General features: G+C 31.5%; 1 protein-coding gene across 1 annotated transcript; it reads left to right on the top strand.

Annotated features, from left to right (window-relative positions):
- The first annotated feature begins 13211 nt into the window (after positions 1-13211).
- Positions 13212-14753, top strand: LOC136089534 (uncharacterized). Its single transcript, XM_065815586.1, has 3 exons — positions 13212-13540; positions 13604-14417; positions 14571-14753. Exons 1-3 carry the CDS (start codon positions 13212-13214, stop codon positions 14751-14753), a joined length of 1326 nt encoding a protein of 441 aa, XP_065671658.1.
- The last annotated feature ends 2684 nt before the right edge of the window (positions 14754-17437 follow it).

The raw sequence follows: 17437 nt of genomic DNA, 5'->3' as shown, positions 1-17437 counted from the left end.
CATCTTTACATTTATTTTGCATCCATGAAGTTACAATTTTTTATGATTTGCTAAAGCATACTCATATGAAAAGGACCTTATCTGCTTTAATGTAAGTCCATAATGCATATTTGCAGCATCTGCCAAGTAGTTTACCAAAATTAATTCTTCTTCTGTTGAGAACATTTTTTTGATTTGGTATGTGAATATAAATATTTGCAACTACCAGATTTTTTAAACTGCTTTAACTAATATATCAAAGTTAATTTTTTAATGTTGCAATATCTTGCAGCTTCACTTAAACTCGTTTTTTGTTGAAGCACAAAATTCACTGAATTAAGGATATCCGTTTCGGAAATCTTTTTGCGAAAAACACCAACCTTGCTCCTTGGCATTTTAAAACTAAAATGTATTAACAGAATAAACTAACTATTTTTATACATTTAATTCCCTATAGTTTTGCAGAAATTAGGTAATAAAATAGACTTGATAATAATATTGCTTCCGCCTTCCGACTAACTAAATTAACAAAATTGATTATTGTAAGTGTAGTAGTGGTCCAAGAATAAAAAGTGAATTGCATTAAAATTCAATGGAATTATTTCATTACCATAATACTAGAAACAATTTTGCATTAAAAAGCAATAAAGCAAAGACGCCTAATAAAGTGGTAAGCGAAAGATACTAACTCAAAATGAGGTTTTGATTTTTCAAAAAAACGAAGACCAGATATATTACTGATTTGGGGAGAAATCTAGGAGAGTACTGCTACATTAATTGATCTATACCTGCCCCAACCCAAACCCTCAGTCAATGTAGCAGGATTCCCTTGCAAGTTGTCCAGAAATTAGCCAATCTAGCAGCACTCTTTAACATTTGTTCCCAAATCAGTAATATATCTGGTCTTCGTTTTTTGAAAAATCAAAACCTCATTTAAAGTCATAGTATCTTTCGCTTCCCTAATAAAGTAGACAATAAGTTTTATAAAATTGCCTTCTTAAAGTCCGCAAATTACGAAGGAAATTTTTGTCGGTCAAAAGTACAACGTCTTTGTAAGGTACACGAGATGGGTTTCTTTAACAATTATCGTCTTAATCCCCATTTACAGTCACACATAATCATCCAAACTTTTCAATAACAAAACAATTATGTTGGATAATGTTTATAATGCCGTAGATAAATCAAACAACAATTTATCACAGTTTTAAAATCAGAATAAGAATAACACAAATATTTACTTTTTAAGAGTCAAAACTTATAATTACTTGTGGATCGATACCATCTATCCCAAGTATGATGTTTTACGGTAAGAAGAGTCGTCATGGACTATTATTTCAAATGACACTTCTCGTTTTTTTTTAAATAATAATATTAAGCCGACAGATTAGAGTGACCAAAGGTACAACGTGGTCAAAGATACAACAGGTTCCCCTACTCTTTACGGCCATCTATATTTAACAAATGTTGTAATGGAATACTAGTGAAACATGAACTTTTTTTAACAACGATAGATTGAAAAGTGGCTCGGGTATTAAAGGATATATATAAAGCAAATTTTTTTTGCTTTATATAAACATTTTTTTCCTAGTATTACTATATAATGAAACCAGTTCATTTTTAAATATTAAACATTTTTTGCACATTTGAAAACATTACAGCGCCGCGTTTCCAAATTTGCTAGATAAGAATTTAATTTACTTTCTTCCTTTCTTAATAGCGTTCGTTTTTATGACGCCCAATTGTTTGTTTTTCCGATTATTAATCTCGCAACCACGCGCGTTTTTAAAAAATTTTTTAAGAAATTCTATTGTTTCTGTGCAATGTTTCTCCGAATATTATTCTCACAATGTCTTAAGGCCGTTCTCCATTCAAAATTTTTTGCGCTTAGGCGGAAATTTACGCGCTATAGTTTGCTCTTGGGTGGAAAACTTCAAGCGGAATTTAATCTCCATTTACCGCGCTGAATTTTGTGTTGTTTTTTTTTTTTTTAAAAAAGAAATGGTTTTAAATAAAAGAAATCTACTAAAAAATAAAATAACTTTGTTGCTTATGTTAAAAAAGTGTATTTTATTGAGAAATCGCAGGAAACATAATATATGGATGCGTAGAATTTTTATAGAACGTTTACGAAAAGGTCTTTTTAATGTATTAGTAAAAGATTTAAAACTATTTGACAGTGTATACTTCTTTCAGAGTTTTCGCATGAGTTCACAAACTTTTGAAATATTGCTATCATAGGTTGCTCCATTTATATCTAAATCTTCTCTAAGACGGGCAGTTGCAACTGCTGAAGAAAGACTATGTACAGCATTAAGATATCTTGTTACTGGCGATGCTCAGATAACAATCGCAATAAGTTTCAGAGTGAGCCCTGCAACTATAGGAAGAATTATCATAGAAACATGTAAAGTAATTTGGAATGTTATTTGTTAAAAAGGATATATGTTAGCACCATCTTCACAAAAAGAATGGCTTGAAATATCTTCTGAGTTCTACGAAAGATGGAATTTTCCTCATTGTCTTGGGGCAATAGATGGTAAACAAGTAATTATTCAGTCACCAGCCCAAAGTGGCTCAATGTATTTTAACTACAAAAAAACATTTAGCATTGTACTTTTAGCAACGTGGAATGCAAAATATGAATTCACTTTGGTTGATATAGGTGGCTCCGGGCGTCAAAGTGACGGTGGTATTTACAATAATAGCAAAGTTGGATCCGCTATTGACAATAACGATGAGTTTATATATATTCGTCATTATTAATATAAGTTTGTACAACATTTTACCGTGAAATATATGACTGGAGCAAGTAGAAGACAATAGTCTTATCATCCTGTCCCATTTTTGTCGTTGGCAAAATATAACAAAATATAAACCAAATACAAATATAATAAAATATTTATAATACATATAAATTTTTTTTTTTTTAATTTTTTTTTAATTTTTTTTTTACTTCTTTTACAATGAACATCATTAAATAACCAAGCAAGTAATATAATAGAATTTCAAGAAAAAGTGAAGATTTAAATTGAAAAAGGAAAAATTTTAAATCAAGAAAAAATTTTAAAAATAAGAGATTGTTTCATTAATGTTGAGGTCTAGTAGCTGTTGCTTTACAACGCATTTAAAATGTTGGAATGAGTTTATCGTTTTTATTTTGTTTGTTAGAAATGAGTTCCACAATTGGGGCCCCCTACTGGATATTGAGAATTTAGATTGTCTTAAAGAGGTTTTCGGAATATAGTAGTTTCGGAATAGAGTATTTTGTTTGATATTTGTGATTAATAAAGCGAAAAAAGTTATGGAAGACTTCAGGTACCAGATCATTTTTGAGTTTAAACATGAACTGAAGAATGCAATAGCTATTTTGTTCGTAGATATTAAGAACTCTCAGTTCCTTCATTAAATGTTTAGAATTGGCATTTCTATTTGCATAATCTGTTAAATTTTCCTGGTCCATCATGTATAAGTGGTTATTCAAAATCCATAACATTTCCCTACACTTTTTTAGCCGACGAGGCATTTGCATTAAAGCTGCATATGATGAGTCCTTATCCAAAAAGAACTAATCTCGATAAAACAGAAATTGTGTTTAACTATCGCTTATCAAGAGGAAGAAGAGTAATTGAGAACTCTTTTGGGGTATTGGCTAGCAGATTCCGAATATTTAGAAGACCGATTGTATTAAAAGTTGAAAATGTGAAAATTGTTGTAAAAGCAACTGTGTCTCTGCACAACTTTCTAATGAAAATACAAATAAAAACAGATAATTTCTCATATTGCCCAAGTCATTATGTTGATCAAGAAACTTCACACGAGAGTATTCCTGGTCAATGGAGAAAAAAACAAATAATTATCAAGGACTTAAATCAATTCAATGTCAAAGAGCCCTTAATTTTATCAAAAAAGCAAAATCTATAAGAAATAATTATAAAGATTACTTTAATTCGGAGGAGGGCTTAGTTTTATGGCAAGATAGAATAGTTAACAGTACATCTAATCCTTTTGATGAAGAATAATTTAAAATAGTAAATAATAATATTCAGACACAGTATACAAGGAATAAAAAAGAAAATAATTTAAAGTTTGACGTTTTTTATCATAAATATAAATAAATTTATATAATTTTAATATAAAAAGTTTTGTTTAAAAAGTCATTATTCTTCAAACTCTAAAGTAAAGTTCAGCTAAATTTTTTGTGTATATAGTTGGTTCACCTTGAAACTCTATATTGACGTTTTCTTCAACTATTGAATCTAAGTTCGAATCTGTGTCTTGAGGACAGACTGTATCTGTCAAGAATTGTAGTTGTTTGAAATATACGCATGTTGGCAGATGCTGCTGCCCCTGACCGTGTTGCTTTCTCTCGTCTGTCATTGCATCGTTTAAAATTTTCTCATAAACCTTTCCATAGCTTTTTTAGGGATTCAACTATAAAGTTAATTAGAACAGAGTGAATTTTAATAACAAAGAATCAAGTATAACAAAAGAACTTGAAAAAAGCACTATTAAGAGTGTCATGATATATTAAAATAAGTATAATCAGTTACTATTAATTGATTAGAATTATAAATTAGATCTATAAACATAAATCAGCCCAAGACTAAAACTTTTCTCTGTAGTTTCCCTTTGAATGCAAGAAGTTTATTAACCTATATAAGCACCACCAAGACTTTTATTAATCATTTCCCAAGCATTTTTTCTTTTATCATAATGTTTATGCGAAGATAATGCAGTATTCCATAAACAGGAGTATTTTTTAACACACTCAACAAACTCTTCATTATCGATTTCGTCTATATCGTTGGAGTTAATTTTTCTTTTTAGAGTTGTATTTACATTTTTTTTAGTTAATTCTTTAGAACATATAAGTGAGGTTTCAATTGTTGGTTGCGACAAAAACAGTTGCTGCGAATTATTTTGTTTTAGAAGTAAAGATAAAATATATATTTGTTGTTCAGGTGACATATTAATTCTAGCCAAATCACCATAGTTATTAATTTCCATTTTGCTTTTATTCCTTTTTATAATTCAAAAACAAATTAGTTGTAAAGTAAAATATTATAAAAGTCTAGTTATATTATTCCTAAAATAATTATTACTTTATTTACCCGTTTACTATATCTAATTTAGCATTAATATTTCATAATATAATCATAAAATAGCAAAATTGTTAATCCAAGTATACTTGTTTATTTTTCAAAGTTTGTTTAACACAAAATATTATTTCTTGTATCATGTGATAGCTTTCTTGTTTTTTATTGGATAATACTATAGGAGCAAATAACTTTCCGCTCAAAAGCGTTGTTGAGCTTTTATTTCCTCCAACTTTTATTAAAATTAGGAAATAAAAGCTCAGCCTAGGAAATAAAATGGAAGGAAATAAAAGCTCAGCCTAGGAAATAAAAGCTCAACGTTGTTGAGCTTTTATTTCCTCCAACTTTTATTATAATTTTCCGCCAACTTTTTTTAATATTACAGTGTGCGCATGCGTGAAGTCGCTTTCCGCGCGGAAAGTTTAAAAAAAAGCTGAATGCCTTTACGCTATTTATAAAAGATCTGTTTTTAAAACACAAACTTTACGTTATTTGCAACAGTAGTTTTTATTACATCGTTAATGAATTTCCTGTTATTTGCGTTTTAATTTAATTTAAATTTTAATTTAAATTCAAAGTTATAACTTAATTTATATATTTAAATAGTGGTATTAAAATATAAATTAAACAAAATAACGCAAAACTAATTATGAAAAAAATTTACCAGTTTCTTCTCGGTGGACTCCCCTGTTCAGAAAAAAATCAAATTAAATGCAAAAAAAAACAGAAGAAATCAAAATTAAAACGTCAGATTTACCTTTTGTAGACAATTACACCAATTATCGCTGGCAAAGTTGCTGGACTTTAGAGCAAAAAACAGAGTTTTGTTCCAAAAAGAGTGGCTTTGTTTTTGACAAAAAAAGCTCGGTTGCACTACCTGCCAAAAAGTGAAAACACTTGGCGTATAAGCTAAGATGGGAATGAAAATATTTAAAGAATGGTTCAGTTATGAAGTTTCTTATTATGGTGAAGATATAAAGCAGCAGTTAAGTTTGTTACTTAGGAAAATATTTAATCACAAAGAATCTGCTGGACATCAAGCTGCATTAAAGATGGTAGAAGAAGCTAAAAAAGAGACTCTGTCAAACAATATTTTAAAATCTTTAACGCGTGAGAAAGTTCTAACAGCAAACATTTTTTGAGTGCATATAAAGTTGCAAAAGGAAACCAGTCTTTTAATAACTTTGAAATGGATATTGATCTTCAAGAAATTAATGGAGTTGAAATGGGTCGTATTTTTCATTCAACAAACGCATGCATTATTATTGTCAATCATATAGGTAACGAAATGAGGAAAAAATTATTGCAAAAGTCATAAAGTCAAAAAGTAAGATTTCGATAATAACTGATGAATCAACCACTATAAGCCAAAAATTAACACTGATAGTGTACATTTGGTGCTGCGTAAAAGGCAGCAGAATGAATTCACCAATCAATTTATTTTTGGATTTAGTAGAGCTTGAAAGTGTTACGGCTAAAGGACTATTTGATGCTTTACTTGAATGTCTTCATTCTTATGGAATGAAAGATGAATGTTTGAAAAATTAATTAATTTCTGTAGCATGTGATGGCACAGCAGTGATATTAGGATGCATCGAAGCGATGGGTGATCCTACAAGGGACAAAAATGAAAAATCCACTTTTGCAGGTAAAAAAAAAAATTATAGCTACAGAGTTTTTAATGGATCTAAGATTAATGTGTGATACTCTTCAAGAATTATCGGAACTGAGTTTGGACCTTCAAGAGCACAATATTGATCTATACAAAGCAAATCAAAATATTAAAGCTCTTGTTCAAGTATTCGACGAAAGAAGAAATAATGGTGGTCTCTTTTACAAATTTGCTTTAGTTTCAGCACAAAATCTCCGTTTTCATGGAGTTTCATTTCACAATAAAAATTCCAAAAATGATTCAGCTATTGATTCAAACGCCTTTTACATGAAACTAAAAGAGTCAATTGAGATAAGGTTGCTTGCTGACAAAGATGTTGATTTAGCTCAATGGGCTCGCATCTTAGACCAAAATCATTGGCCTGAAAACATTTACACTCAGGTGACATTTGGTGAAACTGAAATTAATTTTGCCATTATTTTATTTTAGTTTGTCTACTGTTGAAATATGATTTTAATTTAGTAAACTTCCATGAGTTTAAGTTAAATTTATTAATCATTTGTCAACAGTTAAGGAAAAATTGAAGGTAGTTTTATTAACTTACATTTTAAAAACTAGTTTTATTTTCAAAATATGATTTAACTGTATTTAAATAATATATTATTGCTGTTTTGTACCATTATTTTTTAACAGTAATAACTTTTGTCATACCGTAATGTTATTGTGATAATTTGTTGTGTTGTAGATTTTAACTACTTTTAACATGCTTTTAGAAATAGTGTATAACTCTACTATGTCTGTTGTACTATTTCTTTAACCCCACAAAGTATACCTTATCTAATCAAACAAACATATCATTGTCGTTTATGCAGTTGTGTGCCATTAATGGAACGGTTTATTTAACAGAATAGTGACAAGCTAAAGCACTTTCCAACTGCTTTTGCTTGTTATTATTGTTGTTTTAAAATGAATATTGATTTTTTTAATTATAAAATTATCTTATCATTCTTTTAATTGTTTCAGTTGGTTATTTTATTTTTATCATTGTTATTTGTATAATTAATATTATTACTGGTATTTACTTAAACTTTTTGTAAATGACCTACATTATTAAATTTATTTGTCAAAATATATAATTTGGTTGACAAAAGTCAACCAGTTTGGTTGATGCATTTTTTTAAAAATTTACTTTAGTTTCTTAAATAAAATAGATGAAGTGAATGATGGAAAAGGAGAACAAGACTTTCTCGATGGTAATATTTACTCAACTAAAGAGGGTTCAGGGCCGTGCCTGACGTTCATTGCGAGCACCGCACACAGGCGGCCGAATTAAAAGACGGTCAAAAAACTGTAAGAATACATCACATATACTCCACATTTAGTGCCGTAAAATGTAAAAATTTAGTATAAAAATGCGAAATAAAAATTCATATTATTTTAAATCTTGCTATACTTTTCTTCATATGCAGGAATGTTTTTTTATGCGTTACGTATAATATCAGTATCACCACTTTCTTGCTGATATTAATTTTTTTCTTTACGTTAATTAAATTGTTTATTTTGTTTTTGCGCACATGCCACTAAGAATGCTGCCAGCGCGGCGCCGGCAACTATATATATGAGCCAGTTGCAGCGAATGTGTTACACACATTAATACCATTGAATTTATGTGTAAATTCAAAGCTATTATTATACTATTTCTTTAATTTTACGTCACAGTAGGGGTGTACCGGATTAGAAATTTCGACTTCCGGCTGGAACTGGATTTGCTAGAATTGTTGAAAAAATTCTGGCAAACCCGGTACATCCCCACTTTAAAACAGTTTGCTTTTTCTTAAATAAGTCTAGCCATCCTTCCGAACCTTGAAAATTTTTGAAGCATAACTCTATCGCAAAATATAATGCTTTTTATTTCACCAGCAAACCACTAACTGGTGCGTTATTGGCTCTCATTCGTTTGAACCTTTTAAGTACAGCTTTGTTTACTAGGAAATATGAATCAACTTTCACCCGTTTAGACAAATTTCCTCGACAAAAAGCGTTAAAGATTTTATCTTTATTCTTTTTCCAGGTTGAAAGAGTGTTTGGTGGAATACCAAAAATTTTCGAAACCTCTTTATTTGTTTTTCCTTTCTTCAATTCCATTAGAGTTTTTATTTCCGCTTTAAATTGTTTTCTATATGTCTCTTTGATGCCATGATTTTTTTTTAAACAATAGAAGATAATTTACATTAACCATTTTTCAGAAACTCACAACTTTTAAAATTTGGAAAAAGATTTTGACGGTTTAATGAGCTTTTTACACGTCAGAAGTTAAAAATGTTCGATTTACAGAGAGAATCTTACTGACGGGTCTAAAAATTCCATTGGAATTGGGGAGGTTTTCTAATTATAGAGATTCGAATTATAGAAAGTTAAACGTAAGAGTTTTTTAAGCGCATTTTACGGTGACTTTGCATTTAATCGAACTGTAGAGGTTTTCGAATTAGAATTTCGAATGTGTGAAAGAAAAACGAAAAGATTGTCAGAGTATAAAAGAAAGCTAAAATAAAATAAAGCTGAAAAATCTTTGGTTCGCTAACAAAATATTTGGCAAAACCATCAGGTACGGAAAATGCTTGTAGTAGCCAAACAAATTTGTGAAATTTCTTCTGATAAAAATGAAAATGAATTATTAGCAGAAAATACAAATGACAGTATTATTAGTAACAATAAAATAGGAGATAATACAGTTACAAATTTCAACGATATCGCGGGAAATGCTTGCAGTAGCCTAGCGAAAGCAAGTAGTATTATCACGAGTAAAAATATTATCATGAGTTTTCTCTTACAGTTCCTCAAGTAATTGTTAAAGAGCACATCCTGAAAATTTTAGGTTTTCATTTTCAATTTTATTTTTTGTACAAGGTCGAAAAAAATAGTCCTGTTTAAAACACATTTAAAAAACATATATAAGTAATATATGTTGCAAAAGTTAATTAGATACTAATTAAATTGAAATAAAGGTTGTAAAAACAATTAGGTACTGAATACAAAATATAGTTAACTAAAAAGTCAGGAAATTGCCGTTGCTAGAGGCGTTGCTATAGAAGCTGAAAAAACTTCAGTTTAAAAAAAAATGATTTTGAAATAATTATCGAATTTAAATGTATTTATATTCTAAATCTAGAATAAGTTTCCAACAAGATAACATAAAAAACATAATTTTTATTTTTTAGTGTTTTAAACTTAAAACCTTAAACGAAATATAAAGTTCTAAACATATCAGTGTTAACATTTTTTTATTTTTTTAAACTTTCAAACCGGTAAAAAATGACCTTGTGAATTAAAAAGCTTCAGGTTTATTTGTATGAGTTCCATGACGCATAATATTACTATGTTAACTATAATTGTATTACGCTTAGTATATAAACGTATATAGTGTTAAAGTCTTCATTATGCCGCAGAATAATTCGCGAGTTCTAAAACCATCGTTTAAACAAACGCTATAACACATTGCTGGAGTGGTCCGGAGTAAATCCGCAAAACAGTAGGACAGTTTACTCCTACGTCGGACAGTTTGCTCCGGAGTAAATTATCATAGTCAGACGGATAGGACAAACTAGGACATTTTACTCCGAAGTAAAATGTCCGACCGGACAACTTTCTGCACGGGCAGTTTTCTCCCGTTTTCAGTTTGACAGTCCGTTAGGTATTATCGTTAATAACATTTATCGTTAAATAAGTAACCTCGTTCCGTTAGGTAAAGGTTTAAGCTTATTTGGATCTCATTTTCGGCCATATTTAACAATTTAATTTATTTAACATTTATTATAAAATATCAGTTCATAGTTATTCTGTTGAAGATGTTAAGCTTTATCTTTCTGAAGGAGCAATAAATTGCTCTAAATCCCAGCGTAAATCATTTTTGAAATATGCAAAAAAAATTCAAACTATGCGGTATGTAACCGTTATATAATAAACTGTTGAATAAGTAATTTTTAACAAAGAACTATTATTATTATTATTTTTTTTTTTTTTCTTTTTTTTCTTTCTCTGTTTTAATATAATATAAGATTTTACAACTTCGTAATATAAAATTTCAATAAATAAAATAAGTAAAACAGATAGGGGCTCAAAGAAGATGAGGATGACAGTACTTTATCGCAATCTTTTCATAGAGCCCCTACAACAAGATTTCAAAAAAATATCGTAATATGTTACAATATGCGTAATAAATTTCAATAAAATATCGTAATAAAACGCGTAATTCGTTAATAAAATTGCTAAGCAACCAACAAAAGTAGAAATAAAACAAAAACAGATTTATGAGAAATTATTCAAAGTATCATTAACCAAAAACGTTTCTTATATTTTAAAAATTTCTTTTTTTGTTAAAAACTTGAATGAACTTAACGAATTTACCGTACCTTTGAATCCTTTTTGAAAAGTATTCCATATTTTCGGACCTCGATATAGAATGCTGTACTCTGAATATTTGTTTATTATCCGAGGCAGTTTATATGTGTTGGACATATTCGCTCTAAGATTATAGCTATCATTTTTATTTATTTTAAACTTGTTATTAAAGCTTATAGGAGAGATATTGTGATTATAACGATACATGAAAGTTAAATGCTGGTAGATATTTATTTCAAACACATTCATCACTTTCATTAAGGGCTTAGCGTGTTCAAGCCTATTTTTTGAGTAAATGATTCTGCAGGCATGTTTTTGTAGACTATAAATTTTTTTAATCTTTGCCGCTTGAGTACTTGCCCATGAAATGTTTGCATAGCTGATGAAGCTATGAATTAGCCCAAAGTAGATTAATTTAAGACTATTTTTATTGACGTAGGAGCAAACTCGATACATCAAACCTATTATTTTGGTGATTTTTGACTGGATATATATTATATGTGGAAGCCAGGATAATTTTTCATCAACAATGATTCCTAAGAATCTTATATTGGGATGCTTATTTACTAGTTTATCATTTAGAGATAGGTTAGGCAACTTGAGAGGAAGATTTTCTTCTTGTGTTTTTTTGTGAAATAGTATATACTTTGTTTTCTTAGCGTTAAGTGAGAGTTTGTTTGCCTTAAACCAGTTGTTTACTTTACACAGTTCAATATTCATGTCTGCATATAATTTCTTGATATCGTTGTTGGTGAGAAATAAGTTTGTGTCATCTGCAAACATGACCGAGTTCATTTTTAAAGATGCATTACAAAAGTCATTTATATATATTAGAAAAAGAAGTGGACCAAGAATCGATCCTTGCGGGACTCCACATATGACATTTAATACTTCAGATTGGACATTATTTACATATTGTTTTCTGTTTGTGAGATAGCTTTTAATCCAATAATAAGTTTTATTTATTATTCCGTAATGCCTTAATTTATCTAAGAGAATGCAATGGTCCACTGTATCGAATGCTTTTGATAAATCAGGAAACACTCCTAAAGTAAATAAATCACTGAATAATCACTAACTTATTATATACTTCAGATAATAATAAGTATATAGTTAATGTATCTATATATAGTTATTGTAATTCCGGAAAGTTCTAGAACATTTAATGACGTTAGAGATTTAATAGCTTTAATAGTTTTTACCAATAATAATTGTAAATATGTTTTTGCGGTGATTTATGATGGTGTTTTGAAGGATATTTTAGGAAAAGCATAGAGTATATATATTGAGGAAAAATTTGTAAATAGCAGAGTTTTAGTTAGGAGAAAAGATTATCGTTTATTGATTTAATTTATCTGTTTATTGATTTGTTGATTACGAGAAAAAACTACAAGCTAACCGGGCATGGAACAAAGTATGAGATTATTTGATATGTTTGAAACGCATGATGGCACTTCGGATGCTGCTGTTTGGATTCAACGAACGAAAGTGATTGCTGAGATTCAGAACTTAAAGCTTGAACTACTTTTTCCGATTCTTCTCAGAGATGCTGCTTATGCAGTGTACGATGCTTTAACCGCGGAAGATAAAAAAGATGTTGTGGAAGTCGAGCGTGTGTTATTAGCGGCGTTTTCTGTAGATGCCTATACTGCATATGAAATGTTTACAAAACGAAAATTATGTGACGGAGAAAAAGCCGACGTGTTTTTGGTTAATTTAAGACGATTAGCCTATCTTGCTAAATTATCAGAGGAGTCTGTGGGTTTGGCGTTTGTTGTGGGTTTGCCAGAAGTTTTATCATCAAGATTTCGAGCCGTAATGGACCCGATTGATATAATGTTACCCAGAGTGAGAGCTGCTTTGAACTGTGCAAATGTGATTGACAGTGACGCTGTTGGCGCTGTATCTAGACGCCATGCTACAAAAACCGCGTTAGTGTGTTACAACTGCAAAGGTTTGAATCACATTGCAAAGAATTGTTTGCTTGCGAAGAACCTGTCACCGAAGACTGTTAGATGTTTTAAATGTGGTGAGGAAGGACACATTGCATCGAAATGCTGGAATCTGCAGGGAAACGATTGCAGGAGCGAGGAATCTGCGCTACCTCGCTCCTGAACAACGGTGGAATGAGCGCATTATCTGTTATTCGTTTAAAAGTTAACGGTATGGTTGCGACAGCTTTAGTGGACACAGGATGTTCGAAGACGATTTTGAATAAAAAATTCCTGCCCAAAAGTCAATGTAGGTACTCAAACTCTCAAAAGGTAGTAACATTTGAAGGAAAAGTTCATCAGTGCACTGGGTCAGCGGTCGTGATTCTTGAGGTTGATGGCATTAAAGCACGTGATGAAGTTATTTTAGTGGACTTCCAACCGTTTGGAGTTAATATGATGCTCGGAATGAGTTCCATTAAATTACTAGGAGGAGTATCCATTTCTCCTTTGGGAAAAGCGAAGTTCGGATTGAGTTAATGTGGAGCATCGGCTTTGAACAAGGACAAAGTTAAGAAAATCGAAAGAAAAAAGAAAGATCACGAAGCAGTTTTTAATGGTGTTGAATGGAGAGTCAAATGGAAATGGAGAGATGGAGAAAGCCCCGACCGATTGCGCAATAAAGTGGCACAGTACGGAATTCCACAACACGCTAGAGCAGACTATGAAAACGAACTACAGGATTGGATTGATCGGAAGTGGCTGTTAGAGTATGACGAAAATGAATTGGGGCCGCCCAAAGGGCAGATTCCTTTAATGGCTGTCATTCAGAGAAACAAAGACCTGTTCCGAACTGTTCTGGACTGGAGAGAAGCTAACGATTTCATTGAGACATACACGAGAGATGCAGATGTGTGTGTCGAAAATCTTAGAGAATGGAGAAGAAAGGGTAACAAACCAGCAATTATTGATTTACGCAAGGCTTATCTTCAACTAAAAACTGATAAATCTCTTTGGCCCTTCCAAGCAGTGGTGTTTCGAAATAAAAGGTATTGTTTGACACGACTTGGTTTTGGATTGAACGTTGCGCCAATGATCATGAAATCCGTTGTGAGTGCCGTCATTGATCAAGACGAATTAGTGAAAAGTGGAACGTCCGCTTATGTTGACGACATTTTCGTAGACGAAAGTGTGGTGAGTCTTGATTATGTCAAGAGGCATTTTTTTAAATATGGTTTAGAAAGTAAAGAAGGTGAGCAGATTGGTAATGATGGAGTTCGTGTGTTAGGATTGTGTGTGCGCAAGGTTGGTAACAAACTGATGTGGTCCAGAGGGAATCGAGTTGATGCTATCTCGGAAAAGTTAACCAGGAGAGTTGTGTTTTCAATCTGTGGACAGTTGGTAGGACATTTACCCGTGTGTGGTTGGCTGCGAGTGATTTGTAATCTCGCGAAAAGGAAAGCTGTCAGTCTGACGAAGGGTTAAGACAATGAAATTTGTGATGAGAACGTTAAGTGGGTGCCTAAAGAAGTATTTGCTGAGGTCTGTTGCTAGTCTACTTGTGGTGATTGGGCTGTGTGTGGTGATGAGAGAAAAGTGTGGGTTGATGCCAGTTCTTTAGCGATGGGTGCTCTTATTCAAGTTGGGGAAACTACTGTTGAGGATGCAACATGGCTGCGAAAAGAAACGTCTGATATTCATATAAACATGGCAGAATTAGACGCTGTGATACGTTGAATGAATATGGCTCTGATGTGGAAGCTGAAGAAAGTGACTGTTTTTACCGATTCCGTGACAGTATTCCACTGGGTTTCTGACGCCCTTACAGGAAAATCAAGGTTGAGATCAAAAGCGACGGGTGAAATGCTGATTCGAAGAAGACTGAGCGTGTTGCAACAGCTAATTGAAGAATAAAATGTTAGCGTTGAGGTAAAACTCATTCCTTCTAAAGATAATTTGGCTGACGCATTAACAAGAGTTCGCAGCAGATGGCTCAACAAACTGACTGTGCCAGAGTGTCGGAATAGTTGTATGGGAATCGTAGCTACGAAGGCTGAATCTATTTCCGATATACACCAAAGAACTGGACATTTCGGAGTGAATCGAACGTTAAACTTTGTTCATAAAGCAATTCCAACTGCTACTGAAAACGATGTTCGAAATGTGATAAAAAGTTGCGAACCATGTCAGTCAATAGATCCAGCGCCAATACGGTGGGAAAAAGGGAAATTGGATGTTGAAGGAAACTGGGAGAGATTGGCCATGGACATCACGCATTACGGCACTGACAAGTTTTTGAGTCTAATTGATTGCGGACCTTCAAAATACGCGTTGTGGCGACAATTATCAACTCATACGGAAGTCTTGCCATAGTCCGAATACTCCGTTTTATTTTTTGTGAACGTGGAGCACCGTCTGAAATATTGACTGACAATGAGCCGACATTTAAAACTAAAGAGATAAGGAGTTTCCTTGATAGTTGGGGAGTACAAATTAGATTTAGAGCCGCTTATTATCCTGAAGGAAATGGAATTGTAGAAAGAAACCACCGTACGATCAAGAGAATAGCAGAACGATCGAAAATGTCGATACCGGAAGCACTATATTGGTACAATGTCTCAGCCGACAAAAATGGTGCAAGTCCGATGGACAAAATATACAGTTATACCATTGGTGTGATTGGATTGGGAAAAGAGAATCTTCCTGCGCAAAATGTCACGAACAAGAGGTTTCGAATCGGCGATAAAGTCTGGCTGAAACCACCAAATGCGAGGTGCTATACAAAGTGGCAACCAGCTACGATAACTCGGAATGCGTCGAAACAAATCGTAGAAGTGAACGGCATTCCGCGTCATGTGAAACACGTTAGACCTCAAAATGATACTCAGTCCTGCATTATCCCTGATGTGGAAATAGAGATGAATACTGAAACTGGTCTAGAGAACGCTAAAAATCAAGGAGAGCAAGTTAAAGATGAGACGAATGAGGAAAATGTCGAAGCTAATGATAGACCCCAAGAAATCGACATGCTTTTGCAACGGAGTGGTCGGGAACGGCGCATGCCTTCAAAATACTTTGATTGCTATTTGGATGATCCGTAAGGATCAAGGAGGAGTGTAATTCCGGAAAGTTCTAGAACATTTAATGACGTTAGAGATTTAATAGCTTTAATAGTTTTTACCAATAATAATTGTAAATATGTTTTTGCGGTGATTTAAGACGGTGTTTTGAAGGATATTTTAGGAAAAGCATAGAGTATATATATTGAGGAAAAATTTGTAAATAGCAGAGTTTTAGTTAGGAGAAAAGATTATCGTTTATTGATTTAATTTATCTGTTTATTGATTTGTTGATTACGAGAAAAAACTACAGTTATGTTAATCTATATATAGTTATGTTAATCTATATATAGTATCTATATATAGTTAATATAATAAGTATATAGTTAATGTATATAGTTAATTACATTAACTATATACTTCAAATATACATCATTGAATAATCACTAACTTATTATATACTTCAGATAGTAATTTGTACAATGTAACAGCGTCAAAAAAACCTGCAAGTTCTTTTTAATGACTATGAATAAATGTTAGCCTATAAAGATGTCCATGATTCTAAACATGGGGCTCATTTTGGCCTTCACAACACAAGAGCAAAATTTAAAGGTTCTTTCTACTGGCTAGGTAATATTAATGTGTTTTTATAATAGTACTTTCATAATTTTTATAAGATTTATAAATTCTTTTAAGTGTTATCCTTTAACTGATATTGCACAAAGTTTAAAATTGTTCATGAACTTATCATTCAAAATTAAATACTGCGATGAAAGTAACTGTTTCATTGAGCATTTTCTATCCGCGAAAAATGTTACTTATTTTTTTTTTAAATATTCCTGACATAGGCTGCTTTAATCATAATGCTGTTGCAACAAAATAACTCTTTGAAATATTTACTTGTTTTTCCTGTGTTTAAATGGCTCATCCACACTTTAGAAATAATTTAGTATGCTGCCTTGAAATCTTATTATTGATTTCTTAACAAAAAAAATTTTTCCAAAGCAAAATGACAAAATTTAGATTAAAAAAACTCATTTTAACTTATAATTATTATTCCTTTAAAACATAATAACATCACACTTATCTAAAATATTTTCACATCTTGCAGTATTATTATGCGATATTTGTTTCATGTCAAACTATCCTATTAAGAACTTATGAAGTTTGAAAAAGGATAGCGGAACCCAGAACAAGATGACTAACGTTTTAAAAATTCTTAGTTTTCGCAAAATATTTTTTAAATCAAGCTAAAAATAGAAAATCCATAGATCTGGTCAGGATGTTAGCTTAAAATGCAACTTTTAACTTTATTAAACTTTAGTAACTACCAAGCACTTTTTCTAAAGTATCAAAAAATAA

Source organism: Hydra vulgaris, chromosome 13 (genome assembly GCF_038396675.1).
Source record: "Hydra vulgaris chromosome 13, alternate assembly HydraT2T_AEP".
NCBI classification, from domain to species: domain Eukaryota; kingdom Metazoa; phylum Cnidaria; class Hydrozoa; order Anthoathecata; family Hydridae; genus Hydra; species Hydra vulgaris.
Note: the sequence above shows the minus strand (reverse complement) of the source record. Positions and strands in the feature narration are given on the sequence as shown.

Bases quoted from the DNA above. Each gene is read 5' to 3' on its own strand.
- LOC136089534 (XM_065815586.1), top strand. From the start codon at position 13,212: ATGAGCGCATTATCTGTTATTCGTTTAAAAGTTAACGGTATGGTTGCG. The intron at 13,541-13,603 runs GTTCGGATTGAG...GAAAATCGAAAG, and splicing joins TCTCCTTTGGGAAAAGCGAA to AAAAAAGAAAGATCACGAAG. The intron at 14,418-14,570 runs GTAGGACATTTA...GTCTGTTGCTAG, and splicing joins TTTCAATCTGTGGACAGTTG to TCTACTTGTGGTGATTGGGC.